At 43.9% G+C, this 15,498-nt stretch overlaps 2 protein-coding genes across 3 annotated transcripts; both read left to right on the plus strand.

Moving 5' to 3' along the window:
- The first annotated feature begins 3,770 nt into the window (after window positions 1–3,770).
- Window positions 3,771–9,830, plus strand: LOC133889754 (protein NUCLEAR FUSION DEFECTIVE 4-like). The gene is made up of 3 exons (XM_062330217.1): window positions 3,771–4,438; window positions 7,526–8,439; window positions 8,793–9,830. The coding sequence occupies exons 1-3, from the start codon at window positions 4,085–4,087 to the stop codon at window positions 9,277–9,279; spliced, it is 1,755 nt and encodes a 584-aa protein (XP_062186201.1). The 5' UTR covers window positions 3,771–4,084; the 3' UTR covers window positions 9,280–9,830.
- A 1,411-nt stretch (window positions 9,831–11,241) lies between these two features.
- LOC133888413 (calcium uptake protein, mitochondrial-like) lies at window positions 11,242–15,479 on the plus strand. Of its 2 annotated transcripts, none has more exons than XM_062328653.1 (9): window positions 11,242–11,750; window positions 12,381–12,448; window positions 12,547–12,770; window positions 13,088–13,171; window positions 13,681–13,894; window positions 14,384–14,560; window positions 14,652–14,771; window positions 14,939–15,170; window positions 15,259–15,479. In XM_062328653.1, the coding sequence occupies exons 1-8, from the start codon at window positions 11,438–11,440 to the stop codon at window positions 15,125–15,127; spliced, it is 1,389 nt and encodes a 462-aa protein (XP_062184637.1). In that variant the 5' UTR covers window positions 11,242–11,437; the 3' UTR covers window positions 15,128–15,170; window positions 15,259–15,479. The 2 variants fall into 2 exon arrangements, with proteins under 2 accessions (XP_062184637.1, XP_062184638.1); XM_062328654.1 differs by having other exon boundaries at window positions 11,610–12,251.
- Window positions 15,480–15,498: the final 19 nt, after the last annotated feature.

A 15,498-nucleotide genomic window follows, 5' to 3' on the forward strand; every position in this document is an offset into this window, starting at 1 on the left:
TTTTTCTTAAGACCGAGGTGGTTTTTATTGTAGCTTCTCTGATTAGTTCGGATTAAGTTAGAATATATACATATATTCAGTGCTACTATATGTTCTCACACACTTTAAGTCTTATGTCTCTCAATCTCTTCTTAACTTGTGCAGGATGTGTCCTCGTTGTATATTAAAAAAATCTATGTTTTATATATTTTTAAACATAGAAGTTGCAAATATATACATCGGTTTTAAAAATTTGCAAATCTATACTCGTGTGGCCGTTGGATACCACAAGCAGTAGCAGTCAAGAAGGTGGCCCAGCATAGCGTGGTGACGCGCACAAGATTCAGAAGCGGAGTTGGCGCAGCCTGACGAGATGCGAAGCGAAGTTGGCAATCGGCTTTTGCCGTCCCAGGTCCAGGTGCCTCCCACTACCGTGCACCGCATCATGTATGCTCCTCGCACTTCCGAAAGCGGAAGGCGAAAGGGTGGACGGCGACCCCTCTCCCAGCGGCTGGCGCTCGGAAAGCCGGACAGCATCCGCGCGCGTGCCGGATGGCCGTCGAAAGTTGCTTCTTCGCCGGCCAGGGCCAGAGGTTTCTTCCCCCGGCAGCATCACGTGGGTGCGGCAGAGCTTGAGACGGCCAGGCCTGCCGTTGCTTTCCTGCCTGCCGTTCGGGCTGTCCCACGGTCACTGGCGCGCTACGTGCGCGCTGATACTGCCTGCCTTTTGATTCCCTTCGAAGGTGTCGAAGATCCTTAGGCAGTAATGTATACCTTGTAGCACATTGTGGTGGCGAGTCATGATGCAAGACGGTGCTTCTTGTGAATTATCTGCATTTTGAACGGATCCGGGATCCCTTTACATTTTTTCAAGTCACTTTATAGCTCGTGCTTGGTTTTGTAGAGTTCATCAGCGAAAGCAGTAGGAAAAACATGCTCTTTCTTTGTAGCACTGTACAAGTCAAGTGATTCGTTGGAATCTTTTTTTAAGCCTATAAGCGAACCATTTGATATCCCGACAAGTGATTAGCCATTACCACTTCGGGCACTATTTTTTAGAGGAAATAGCACGTACCACCGATCGAAATCTTTGACAGGATCGCCGCCAACCATTTCGGACCACCAAACGGATAAACATTGCGCCCCGAGGACCATGCATGTGGGATAGTCTCCGATCGACCGAGTTACAAGACGAGCAACAGCTGAAGCCCATCTCCGTCATCTTTACCGAGACTTGTTGCGTGGGCGTGTCTGGAGAAGCGAAGTCTTGCTACAATTCCTGAGCGGCGTTCACTCACCGGCCGGCCGATCAATGGTCACGCCGTCATGTTCGTCGTCCGCGCGCGCCGAACAGTTCATGCGTCGCTCCTGCGTGGCCATCGGAGCCGCAGGTCCTCCTCGGAATCATTGGCATGGTTGCATCGACCCCTGATCCGCGCGCTTCGGTCTGGAGCCAAATTAGCAGACCAAGACGGCCTTTTGCGCCCCGGAAAGGCCGTTTTGTCGCGGAATAATCCATCTGCTTACGCGTCGGCATGAAGACGACGAGCTCGAGACGATCCATATCTATATCCATATCCATATCGAACGGTGTACTAGCAGCAATCGTATTCTGGGAGGCAGCTAACCGGCGAGCCAGTTTGCAACTTTCTTTTCCTCTCCTCGCCAACCACTAGCCGGTTCCAATTTGCTGCGGACGGAAGGGAAAGCGATGGAGATGATCAACTCTGGTAGGAGAACATGTTGTGCATTCGGAGCTCTGTTTAGCTTAAAAAGTGGTTATGACTGTTAAATTTTAGTTATTAATTTTTTTTAATAAACTTCTAGTTTCTCACCATACGAAAAGCTAGAAAAGATAGTTATAATTTGTTTCTCAGTTTTTAATTTATTTTAGCCACAACTGCTTTCTCAACCAGTCAAAAGTCACCGAAGTCGAGAGCAGAAGCTAGCCGTTTGGATAGCTTCTAGCTTATTTCAGAAAAAAACTAAAAAATAACTTATCCAAATGGACATAGTGTTCGAGGCTATCATTTTGAGCGACGTCGGTCCGAGATCAATCCTCTTCCCCTTTGCATCGCCACGATAATGAACAACAATATGATGTGGCATCATTTATAGCTAGTTTATATGGATGCTTGGAGACGCTCTAATCATCCAGATAACTAAATGATGACTGTTGAAGCAGTCATACAAGTGTCAGTGACTTATTGATCCTACTTAGGTCATCTCTAACTATTCATGTCACTAGCTATGATTACCCACATCATATTTTTATCAATGTTACGAAGAGTTAACTAATAATGAGAAAAACTAGTTATTAAAGTGTAATCAGTCTATAATATATTATAAGACACATACACACTTTAAATACTCTATTATATGTGGATACATATTAAATTAGAAGAAAATGATATAGCTAGTTCAGTACTAGCTATGCATATAATCTATATATGATATGAATATTTTTTATAAATAATTTATTATAAAGATATAGAGTTTATTAGAAAGGTTATCTATTATGTTATTTATATATGATATGAATCATATTTATAGATAGTAGTTGATTATATTACTAGAGATGTCTATAAAAATCATCAATAATGAAGAAAACAGCGACCAGTATGGCAAAAGGTCCTGCGCGACTCTTCCACTCGACATCGTGATATTACAATAATCTAAGGAGAGACATGGAGTACACTCTTTGTAACAAAAGTAATGTTCGTCCTTCTAGCGTTAAAGCAGGCTGGCATATTCTGCAAAGGGCATTGGATCCTTTTCCATCCCACTGGAAGCAGTAATATCCTATCCTTCTGTCAACAGCATATGCCAATGTTTTTCTTGCGGGGAGCTTATGTCCATGTTGTCCTAAGAATATTTTAAAATCATTTTTGGGGCATGTTATGATCGCCAGTAAATTCTGAAATCAATGAATTACGTTGCCAGCTACTATAAAATCAATGAAATGAAAAATACTTGACGTTTCATATATGATACGATTTTTGATGTGTAACTTTGATCACTATTTTTCACTAAAATATATTTATAAAATTTAATAAATTTATGAAATTATGAAAATATTTTAAACAAAATCAAATATATAATTTTCATATTTTGAAACTAAATATTTTAAAAATAATTGATAATCAAAGTTTTAAAAATTTACTAGATCTTGCTTTAAACAACACGTATTTATTTATAACCGAAGCAAGTACCTTAGGGTATGGAATGATTTCCGTAATCTTGGAGAGCAAGACCACCCATAATTGATAGGCCACGAAGAATCTGGTGGTCCACTTATAAGCATAATATTATGATCTTGTTTGGCAGGTATTCAAATTCTAAATTATCTATAGCCGGTTATATCTAGCTTTAAGATATTAGAATTTAAAATTATAGATGAATTGAAAATATTTAGTTAAATCATACGATTTTTATTTAAAAAATATTTAAAATATTTTATTTTATTATATAAATTTTAGATGAATCTAACCTGTGTCGAACGGATGTCGTATTTACAGGACGCGATAACCCGGAAGAAAATTATATGAGATCATCTGTAGAAAGGTCTCTGTGAGATCCTGATTCACACCGTTCATTCTAGATTTAATGATCTAATTAAAACATATGAGAGAAATAAAAAACACATATCATAAAAAAATAAAAATCTTTTTAGACCCAATCCCATATAATATCATTCCCGGCAACCCCTGCCGGACTTAAAACGACAGAAACAGGCGTCGTCGGTCGTCGTCCTCGTCACGGTACAAAAGAAAGAAAAATACGAGCACAATTCCTCATCTGGACTAGCCTTGTAGTCCATCCGTAGTCCAAAGCGCCAACCACGAAAAGAGAGCGAAACCTCCGGAGCAAAAAATCGAGTGGCGCCAGGCCGCCCCGGGAGGCTCAGCCTCCCCTTATAACTGACTGCCGCCGCGCGCCAGCCATCGGGCAAACGAAGTGAAGGGCTCAGCTGCTGAGCCACACGGGCGGCCCACGCCAACCGCCGTAGGGACGCACGCACGCGCACACGGTGACACGGCCTGAGCTCGCCAGTCAGCTGCCGCCGCCGCTGTTGCTGAGCGGCGAGGAGAGGAGGGGAGGGGGCATGGCGGGGGGAGGAGGGGAGCGGAACGGCGTGGTGGGGCGGGTGAAGGGGGGGAGCCGGCCACCGTGGATCGGGCTGGCTGCGGCGGTGTGGGTGCAGGTGGCGGCGGGGAGCGCCTACGTGTTCCCGCTCTACTCGCACGCCGTCAAGGAGGCGCTCGGGTACAACCAGCAGGCGCTCACCTTGCTCGGCGTGGGGAACGACGTCGGCGAGAACGTCGGCCTCCTGCCGGGGGTGCTCGCCAACTGCCTCCCGCCCTGGCTCATCCTCGTCATCGGCTCCGCCTGCGCCTTCTTCGGATTCGGCACGCTCTGGCTCGCAGTCACCAAGACGCTCGTCATGCCCTACTGGGTGGTAAGCTCGCTCACTTCTTCCCCCTTTTTTCCCTTCCCCCTACCGATCCAGTTCCAGACGTTATGTGTGGCTGTGCGCTTCCCTTGGATGTTGTACTGTGCTATTCACCTTACTTTGCTTGATTTTGCGAGTGCTTCGTACCATGGAGATGTGATTTCCAGTGACGATACATAGTGGTTATGTTGAGGGTTAATCATTGACAATGATTTCGGGTGTACCGGTTGAAGGGCACGCGAACAATGCTGAAAGTATGCGTTCGTCAGTGTGTGCGTTGAACTCAAGAACACATGGGTTATTCAGGTTCAAGCCTTCCAAAAGATAATAACCCTACATTATGTGTATTTCGTTGTGAGTGCTTGTGAATCGGTTACCCCTCCTTCTTTACAAACATGGTCCTACTCTCTTTATATACCAGAGAGAGGGAGAACTTACAAGTGGGTCCTGATTAGCAGACTCATATCTAGCTAGATATTCAATTTTTGGATCATATCCTAGAGAACCGGGTGAGCCTAACTTGCCCTGAGAGTTTTGAGTGCTTGTCCCAACTGTAGAACACATCCACACTTGTCTTTCCTGGTCACCGTAAGATCGTCTGCCAAGTCATCCTGTTCCTGCGTCCCGCGAATCTATCTACAAAGCCTTCCACTTGGCTGATCATTCTGCAGACCCTGTCTCGTCAGCTGTGCGGTGCTGCGCCGGCCCGCAAGACCCCATTCGTAGCATTTAATGCTACGGGACGGGACAGTACCCAACTGCGCCATGATTTTGTTCATTGGATGGAGTGCTTGGAGAAGGAAAACATTTGAGTAGATAGCAATAAATACGATTAGATGAGTTAGGTAAGGACCGGTCCCGCGATCGGGTTGGTCGTAGGATCTCATAATATCGCAAGGATGTTGCTCGCGCAAGCCTTGTGTTGGTCATGCGAGTTTGGACCTGGTCGCGCGATGGGTCAGTGTTTAGAAAATATCCTCTGTCGGTCGTCATACCCCTCATAAGGCCTGTTAGTTAGGACGTCTCCTTACTCAATACTCCGACATGTCACATGAACTGGCTAGCTAATTAGGGACCAAACCTTAGTAATTAGTTCTTCAAGTTTTTAGTTTTTGGATCAACAAAAACGTTCCGGGTTCTATTTTTATCTTTTGTTGTTATCCTTTTTGGGTCATTATGCTATCAAATGTAGTGTGAAGTGTGGTGATGCTTGGGCAAATTTCATGGCCATAGCTGGCATAATTTAAGGAGATAGTTGATGCATTGTTGTTTCAAGTAAGTAAATCATTGTGTTCACATGTGCGCATTTTTAATTGTATGATCGATGTTGACACAGCTAGATATTTTCCCTTTTCGAAATGGCGTGAAGCTAAATATGATCTGAAGTTTTTCCTTGTTGCCGTCATGTAGAATTCGTTTTTTTGTCCATAAGTCCTCTTATTGATGCATTGACTAACCATTTCTGCAAGTGGAAGGAATTGGCTTCAGTGGTGGACCGCTCAATAAATCCGGAATTTTAATTTCGTTGAATCCATCAACTCATTGTGATGTATTTTCACCCCAATAGTTTGATTCACAGAGATTTGATTGGTGTGGGATATTTTTCAGTGCCATGGTTTGATTCTGTTGTAGTGAAGAGATGAAGTTGACTTTAATTGTTCTGTGTTTTACTAGATTTTCTGCATAGCACTTTAGTAGTTTAGTTCTACAGGGGCTTTAATTAGATTTTAGAGCTCCAGAAGGGATAGCTGAACCAGGTAAAACTACAGGCTATCATAATTAGTGGCAGAAAAAAAACTATGGTTATTGATGCTCTGTAGCACTATAACAGATTATGAATGTATGCCACCTATACTCAATCATGCTATAATCGAGGAGGTTTGTCAAAGAAATGATTGAATATGGACAGAAGCTGCATGATTACCCAGAACCAATGTTGATGTATAGGTAGCCATACTTTAATAGGAAGTGATTGTTGGTTTCTCATTTCTAAGGTATGATGAGTTATACTCATTGGAGATAGAATTGTGCATGTTGTTGGATGGATTCTAGTTTTTTTAGATGAAGGTTGAATGTTATTATTTTTGGAGAAATATTGTAAACCACCAGTTGTCATGAAATAGCCTTCACTATTGGAGAAATGTTGTATTTCTCATGCTGTCAAAACCTGTAGAAACGACGAGCAATAGGAGCTGGCACCATAACCGAATACCAACTGCATATTACAGAAAGATGGGAGTGGTATTACTTGGTAGCGGTACTGTAACTGTGTTAGCACTTGGCAGCGCAATTCAGTGACAGCACTTGGCAGCATTTAGTCTCTAGATAGTTGATGCTTGAGCTATGGCTTCCTACCCTTAAGCACCAGTGGGTCCTTCGAATCTGGTTGATTCAGTGGCTGGCACTTAAGCCACTTGGTCGCGTGCATTTGGTGGTGCTGTGTGCCTAGATGACACTTCAAAGGTGCTAGTAAGCTTGGTAGTGGCATTCAGTGGGTGCTTGTGACCACTAGAGCTTAGCACTGGAGAGAGGAGATCTGAAGTAGCTTGATGCATGCATTTTCTCATTAGGGTAGTGCATTGACACCGTAAAAACATAGCGGATAAGAAAACATTGAAGTCTGTGCGTCCTTACTATGCTACTGTGCATTTATCTGATCTTTTATGCATATGTGTTGCTGTTTTCTGACCCTGAACATCTAAAAATGCCAGCTTTTGCACATGTTGTGCTGCATAATGTTTCCATACATGCAGAGGCAGAAATTAGACATACTATCTGTTTTTCTAAGTAAGCTGGAAATTCCTAGTCAACTCTTGATATTGCTGAAGTTCAGAGTTCACTAAAATTTTCACCCAAACTCCACAAACATTACCATCTTATATCCTAGTATCCTACTGTAAAAATATCAGACAATAACATAACTCTTTTTTAAAAAAACTGTGCCCTGTTTTTTTTATTAACAACACTATGAAATTTGGGACGATTTAAAACTTGATTCTTTCTACTTGTTTCTGGGCTAGTAAATCAGGTAGGCAATCCGTATACATGCATAATTTGCCTTTGTATCTTGAATATCTTATTGGATGCTTGCAGTTGTGGATAGCTTTGTGTATTGGCACAAACAGCAGTGCATGGTTGGGCACTGCTGCTCTTGTGACGAACATGAGGAACTTCCCTCTCAGCCGAGGCACTGTTGCGGGTCTCATCAAGGGTTATGTTGCTGTTAGTGCTGCTGTCTACACGGAAGCATTTAATGGAATGCTTGGGAATTCACCCACAAATCTTTTGCTATTGCTTGCTTTGGGGATCCCGACTGCATGCATTCTGGTGATGTATTTTGTTAGGCCTTGCACTCCATCACTGGATGAAGACAACACAACAGAACACGGCCATTTCATCTACACACAAATCTCAAGTGTGGTTCTCGGTGTGTACCTTATGGTAGCTACAATACTTGGTGATACTTTAAAACTAAGTGAGGCTGTCACCTACCTTTTGTTTGGTATAATGATACTTTTACTCCTTGCTCCACTTGCTATACCAATAAAGATGACAATTTATCCAAGCAAACAGACAAAGGAAAAGCCCAGCACTCTTGCTCCATCATATTCGACTGATAGTTTGTCTGGTCCGGATCCAGAGAATTCAGAACCTCTTCTGGGCAGTGCCTCAACAACACTTGTTACAGGCACCAATGAATCCGATGAGAGTACTGATTTGGAGCTATTGTTGGCAGAGGGTGAGGGAGCAGTGAATTTGAAAAAGAAAAGAGGGCCGAGAAGGGGGGATGATTTCACATTCCGCGAAGCATTAGTGAAAGCAGACTTCTGGCTACTGTTTGTTGTCTACTTTTGTGGAGTTGGCACAGGAGTCACTGTTCTAAACAACCTTGCTCAGATTGGAATGGCTGCTGGTGCTAATGACACAACTATTCTGTTATGTCTCTTTGGTTTCTGCAATTTTGCTGGCCGTATCCTGGGTGGATCTGTCTCTGAATATTTCGTACGGTAAGCTCCGTCTAACTAGTTTGCAACAGCTTTGTTTATATCATAACATCAGTGCATAACGGAGACCGTGTACCAGTACCAGCTAATTTAAGCTGGAGGGCTGACGCAGTAAAGGTTTCTGTCCTTACTGTGGTGTACCAAGATTACTCCATGTCAAACCACTATTACTCGATCATTTCTGCTGTTCTGCTAAGTGCTAACTCCTAGCAGGCCGCTAGGACATACTGGATATCGATCTTTTTTAACACTCCATTCACAATTATATGGATCTTTTTTTTTTGTTAGAAAAGATGTATAAAAGTAATGAGCTGCTACTTCTGGAAAAGAATTACTGATAAGACCTGATTTTGTAGGTCAAGAATGCTCCCTCGTCCTTTTTGGATGATGTGCACACAAATAATTATGGTGATAACTTTCCTGCTCTTCGCGACTGGTCTTCATAGCTTGATTTATGTTTCAACTACACTCCTGGGGATATGCTACGGGGTCCAATTCGCCGTCATGATACCAACAGTCTCAGAGCTTTTCGGGCTGAAGGATTTTGGGTTGATGTACAACTTCATGCTGTTGGTGAATCCGGTTGGTGCACTCTTTTTCTCAGCTCTTCTTGCTGGCTATATCTACGATAAGGAGGCAGCGAGGCAGCACCCAGGTGTGCTGGAACCCTCGAACTGCTATGGACCAGACTGTTTCAGGCTCACCTTCTACGTTTGTGCCATCGTGTGTTGCTGCGGAACCCTAGTGAGCGTGCTCTTCATAGCGAGGATAAAGCCGGTCTATCAGATGCTCTACGCAAGCGGATCGTTCAGACATCCTCGGAGCCAACAACAGCTCCACTGATGCGTATACAATCACACCATGAAGGAACTTTGAGATTTGAGAATGCAAGCGTAATATTTTTGAGTAAATTATCAGCTGCACAGCTGGGTGCATGTTGCTGTCGCCTTCTTGTTTGATCATGTTGCAGTGTTGTATTGCCCAAGGAGAGAGTTATTTTGATTTCATTTGCCCTGTTCTGTAGTGGCTGCCAGCCTAGTAGATAGCACACAGCCAGTCATCTGTGCTACACAATCGGACGGGAACTTGGTAAATACATATATGGCAGCTCTACATCAGGAAGTTTAAGGATGTTTTTTTTCACGAACTAGTCCTACACCTCCAGTTTCAGAGGATTGAGTGCGTCTCGAGGGGTGAGCAATGTTCACCACAGAGAGTAACACGTTACAAAGTGGTAACACCCTCACATACAATCGCCAGGGTTCGAACCCACTACAGCAGACAAGGCTCTACCAAGCTTTACCACTGGGCCAAGGAAGTTTGAGGATGTTGTACAATGAATGTATCTTATGCATTCCACTGTCCTAAATACCATGGATATATGTGTTTTTTTCCTTCTATTTCCTGAAGAAGCGTCGCAGAAAATTCACTCACCCTGACAGCATTATGGTATTTTTACAATACTCATTTTCCCCCATGACAATATCTTCATTTCCTCTCATGTCAGTCTCGTTGGCTGAAGTATATGGAATCCTGATGATGCTTTGAGGCTTTGAGCCAGCGGACGAAGGTCACGTGCTAGTCTGATGATGAACTTTTTTTTAGCAACTCGACGGACTCTCCGGTTAGTGATTAAGGTAGAACTTTATCCGTTTAGAAATAATAGATATATTTATTTTGAAAAATAAAATTTTATGTATTCTAACTAATATTTAATCAAATTATAAGAATACCTAGTGTATAAAAATTATATAACTATATTTATAATTCAAAATAATTTTATATTATATAGATTTTATAACTATAACTAATATATTTTATAAAAAATAAGTTAAAATTTAACTTTAAAAACCGAGTCTTTGATAAATTTACTTACTATTTGTGGAGGAAGGGAGTATCTGATTGGGAAAGTCACCGCGGCACGGATTCGCGTTCAGTGCTGCGACTGGTGTGCAGTGGCGTTGCATGGGGGGATCCGAGTGGCGACCAAAAAAACTTCACCTGAATTCCCGACTCCCGACCAAAACCAGCGGCGCTGCCGTGCCGGTGGGCGTGCACCTCGTCACCGGCAGACCAATCCGACGACTCGCTTACGGCTGGAGCCCAAAGAAAGCGGACCCCGAGTGTCTGGAGTGATGGAGATGGGAGGGGGGGGGGGGGGAGGAGGAGGCGGCGGAGGCTTTTTGTCCGGGGGACGCGGGGATCGTCAACACATGGCGGGCCCGGGGCCGGGGCGTTGCCAGCACCTGATGGCCTGATGCCATGGCAGGAGAATTCTCGCACGTACAAATCACCGGCCACGTCTCGTGCACAGTTCTCAGTCTTTCCACGGTGGCGCCGTCCGACTGTGGATGCGCTGGGTCCCACCTCACCAACCTATCTCTTTACCCCACCTCATCAACCTTTAGCCCACCGGAATGCTTATCAAATGGGCGTGAACGTGGTTTTAGTTGTGAAAAAAGCACTGATTATGTATGATTGTATTACATCACGTAGGTTCTAATTGGTCTGTAGATTTTGTGTAATTTTTTTCTTAGTATGTTAATAATAAATATCAAGACCACGGGATATAACACATAATCCGTTAGATGCACATATAATAAAAAGCAAAATATATTACCTAAAAGATAATAGAAAGATTTTGTAAACAAGTCCTTTGGTGCAAACAGTGAATTTCATTTGCTCGATTGTGATCTTATTTGTACGCTTTTTTGCATCAAAAAATTTGATGTAGAAAGAAGAGGAAGAGCTGTCTCCAGCTCGGGACGACTGGATCAGACGGACGAGCATCGCCAGAGCGGCGACGCGTCCCACCCACTTGCTGACTTGCCGCCGCGGCTTCCCCTCGTTTTCTCCCCTTCCCCTCCTCTGCACCTACGCATCGCCGCCTCCGCGCGCGCTCTCTCTCTCTAGAGTCTAGACTTCTGGTAGCAGTCTTCCCCTCGTCCCTATCCGCAGCAACCGTTCGCCGCGCCTGAGGCCCGCTATAATCCGACGGGCTATGGCTTCCTCTCCGCTCCCCCGCGCGGCCCGCCTCCTCCGATCCACCGCCCGGCGGCTGAGGTCATCGCCGCAGCCGCCGGCCCGAGCCTCCTTCTCCACCGCCGCGGGGACGGGAGCGTCGCCCGGCCGAGAGGGGGTGCTCGCTGCCGCCGCCGTGGCGCTCGCGGGGTCCGGGATCGGGCTGTGGCTCATGCCGCCGACGCTCGCCGACTCCGGCGAGGCCGTCGGCAGCCAGATCTCGGTCGCCGCGGCGGGCGCCGGAGCCGGCGCCGTGGAGGAGAGGGAGGAGAAGGGTCGGTTCTTATTCGGAGGTGAGCGCCCTGCCTTCATCCCCTGTTTTCGTCCTGGTGCGCAAATTACGATCTCTCTCTGTGGTCGTTTCCTCCCCTGTTTTCGTTCTGGTGCGCAAATTACGATCTCTCTCCGTGGTCGTTTCCTCCCGTATTTTCGTTCTGGTGCGCAAATTACGATCTCTCTCCGTGGTCGTTACTTGAGGGGTTTGATCGATTCGCGCGTTTGTGCTGCTGCGGCGGCCTGTTACTAAGGCATGGTTTAGTATTTGGAGCTTTGTTCTGTAAAGCTACGCGCTCTGCCACCTCTTCTCTCATCGAGAGTGCCTTTTTGATCGTTTGATTGCACGGTGACGTCGCTTGAAGCGGTGGTGCTTTGCGATCGGTACGGTGCGTTCCTGGCTGTACTGATCCGGTTGCTGATAAGTGATAAGCCAATTGGCCACCAAATTCCAAATTAGATGACACAGCACCGTACAGAAAAGTCTGCGAGGCTTTCTGCTTGTCTATCAAACAGCTCAAGTACGTGCGTTTATTCTTAATTGTCTGGTTGTATTCGTGCTCATCTGCCCTAAGCTTCGCCTATTGAATGGTCTGTTGATCTGATCATAATCCTATCCTTTTGTGCTTTCTTCCCTCTTTGCCTTCCAGACTCATTCCGCAGAAGGGTGTTCTTTAATTACGAGAAGCGGATACGACTTCTCAGCCCTCCTGAAAAGGTAATGCATGAAGTGCTGCGTTAAGTACGACTCTGCGGAATTCGGTTTATTAGATTTTTGTTATTGTAAAATTCTAATTACTCGATGACCCTGGATAGATCTTTGAATACTTTGCGTCTGTGCGGAACCCAGAAGGTGAAGTTTACATGTTGCCTGCCGACTTGATGAAAGCAGTAGTTCCAGTTTTCCCTCCATCTGAGTCGACCATAGTTCGGGAAGGAAGATTAAGGGGGGAACGTAGCCCTGGAGAGTTGCACTGTGCTCCATCGGAGTTCTTCATGCTGTTCGACACAAACAGCGATGGCCTCATCTCTTTTGCTGAGTAAGTGGAATGTGATGCTGCTTGAGAAAAATGCTGAATCACTTCACTGTATTCTGAATACCGAACTTATGGGATTTGAACTTTTGCATAAATATTGTTGTCAATTTCTTGTAAGAGAATTTTGAAAATTTCTAGGTGTTGATAAAATCTGCTCAGGATGACCAACAAGGTGTATATATCGATAATCATGATGCGATTCTATAGGCATGATGTATATATGCCAAAAGTCATGGTGCAATGCCATAGGCATTTGCAATCTGATGCAAATTGCACCAGTGTATTATTAATTTCTAAGATGCCTGTGGTGTCTTTGACAGGTACATCTTTTTTGTGACATTGTTAAGCGTTCCTGAGTCAAATTTCACTGCAGCCTTCAAAATGTTCGACATTGACCGCAGCGGGTTAGTTCTATTCTACCACTAAACTTGGTCTTAATAATATTTCCTGCTGTATGTAATGCATCTGCTGCATAGCTGTTCCTTAGTTCGCAAATCTGTTACTATTCTGTTTGCATGTATGACAAATCATTGAACAGAATATTGATAGGGTAAGAGAAAAAGTTGTGTTCATTTGTTAAGTCTACTTTGCTTCAATTCAGAATTCTTGTTTCCTGTATGTATATCTGTTGTTTAGTGAAGCTGCTTGAGGTATGTTTCCCCTTTATGTTTTCTTGACTCCATGCATAAACAAGGATATATTTAAATATTGTCTTGTTTATGCTATACTGTTGTTTACTTTTAATCATTCGCGTGCAGTTAGTTTCTCTTGTCGCCCAGAAAAAGACCTGCTCTTTATGGGCATGTTCAATCATCTGACTTGTTATTTCATGGTAAAAGAAGGGTATGAACAAATTTTGACCAGCTTCTTCACTGTTATTTTGTTGTTCTCATCTAGTACATGCCATTTTCAGGGTGATAGACAGAGAGGAGTTTAAGAAAATAATGGCACTGATGCGATCCTATAACAGACAAGGAGCCACACATAGGGATGGCTTGCGTATCGGACTTAAAGTTGGCCAGCCTGTGGAAAATGGTGGACTGGTTGATTACTTCTTTGGTAACGATGGGAACGAACCTCTACGCCATGACAAGTTTTCAAAATTTTTGAACGAATTGCATGACGAGGTGACTTGCTTCTTCCATTCTTTTAGTCAACATAATGACCTGTCCACAAAGATTGTCTCATGACTTAATCCGAAAGGAAAGTGTATTTATATTATGAAGCAAACAACCCCTTTTTCGCAGCACATGCATGGCCAGCATTTCATATTATACCCATAGAGGCTGCCGAACAGTTCATTGTTTCTGTGTTCCCTCGTCGTCTCTATAAAGTTGACTGAACCTTATCCCTATATTTCTACGGACAACATGCAACGATATTATTCACTTAATTGAAGTTTTTTTAAAAGAGCAAACTACTATTCACTTTGTATTACTAGAGTAGTAGATGTTCCATATGATGTTGAAACCAAATAGCACTGTGTTCTACATGCCATTTGTTCCTCTTTTCTTCGTTTCTATTTGAGAACATGTAACTTCTTTTTTGCATTCTGCACAATTAAGTACTCTCTCTCTCCCCCCCCCCCCTTCATATACTGGCTTTTTTCTCTGCAGATTATTCGTCTGGAGTTTAGTCATTATGATGTCAAGTCATCTAAAACTATCCCAGCCAAGGATTTTGCCCTGTCCATGGTTGCTTCTGCCGACATGAATCACATCAACAAATTGCTTGATAGAGTTGATGACTTGGTCGATGAGCCTGATTTGAAGGACCTGCGCATTAGCTTTGAGGTTTGACTTGTTGCCTTGTTGATCTCATGAGTATTTTCTACTAAATTCATTTCTCTTTAATGTTCTCACTGATGTCTTGATGCAACTTCAGGAGTTTAAGTCATTTGCCGATTTGCGACGAAGATTGGAGCCACTGTCGATGGCAATACTCTCTTACGGGAAAGTAAATGGGTTCTTGACAAAGCATGATCTAAAACGCGCAGCATACCATGTAAGGTTCCTTGCCTTGTTTGGGCTATAGCTTGACCAATGCAGAACAAAATTCATATTTGGCTTTCTTGACCGCGATCACATGCTGTCTGTTATTTTAATACCCAGTTACTGGACTAGTGACTGATGCTCTACCTGTCCAATTTCCCTTTTTGGTTTGCCCTATAGGTTTGCGAGGTCGACTTAACGGATACAGTGGTGGACATCATTTTCCATGTGTTTGACACGAATGGTGATGGGAACCTGAGCACAAGAGAATTCTTGAGAGCATTACAAAGACGAGAAACTGATATTCGCCAGCCAGCAACACCTGGTCCCCTGGGGTTCTTGTCTTGCTGGTTCAACTGGATCCTTTGATCCTCTCTGTTTTCTTCCTTCACCTCTCGATTGCTGTCTCGCGGTGCGCATGCAAAACTTTTGTTACCTAGGTTTTCTTCTCATGTCTTGTTATCCTCTTATGAGTTATGACACTGTTTTCATCATGTTAGGTGGTGTGGCGGGCAACGGAAGAACCAAGTAGCGCGCACTGCCGAGTGCCAGAACGATTTTTGCTGTAAATATCGTGTGGGTGGTGGTAGTCGAAGCTGGCCCAGCCATACTATACAGAAGCTGTAAATAGTGTCTTGTTGTAGGCCGAGGACTGGGAGACATATAGCTTATGTTTATTAATTAAAACCCATATAACTGAGATCTGAAACCTTGTCAGCTATCTTCCATTGCTCTGCCAT

The sequence above is a fragment of the Phragmites australis genome, chromosome 13, assembly GCF_958298935.1.
Source record: "Phragmites australis chromosome 13, lpPhrAust1.1, whole genome shotgun sequence".
Taxonomy (NCBI): Eukaryota; Viridiplantae; Streptophyta; class Magnoliopsida; order Poales; family Poaceae; genus Phragmites; species Phragmites australis.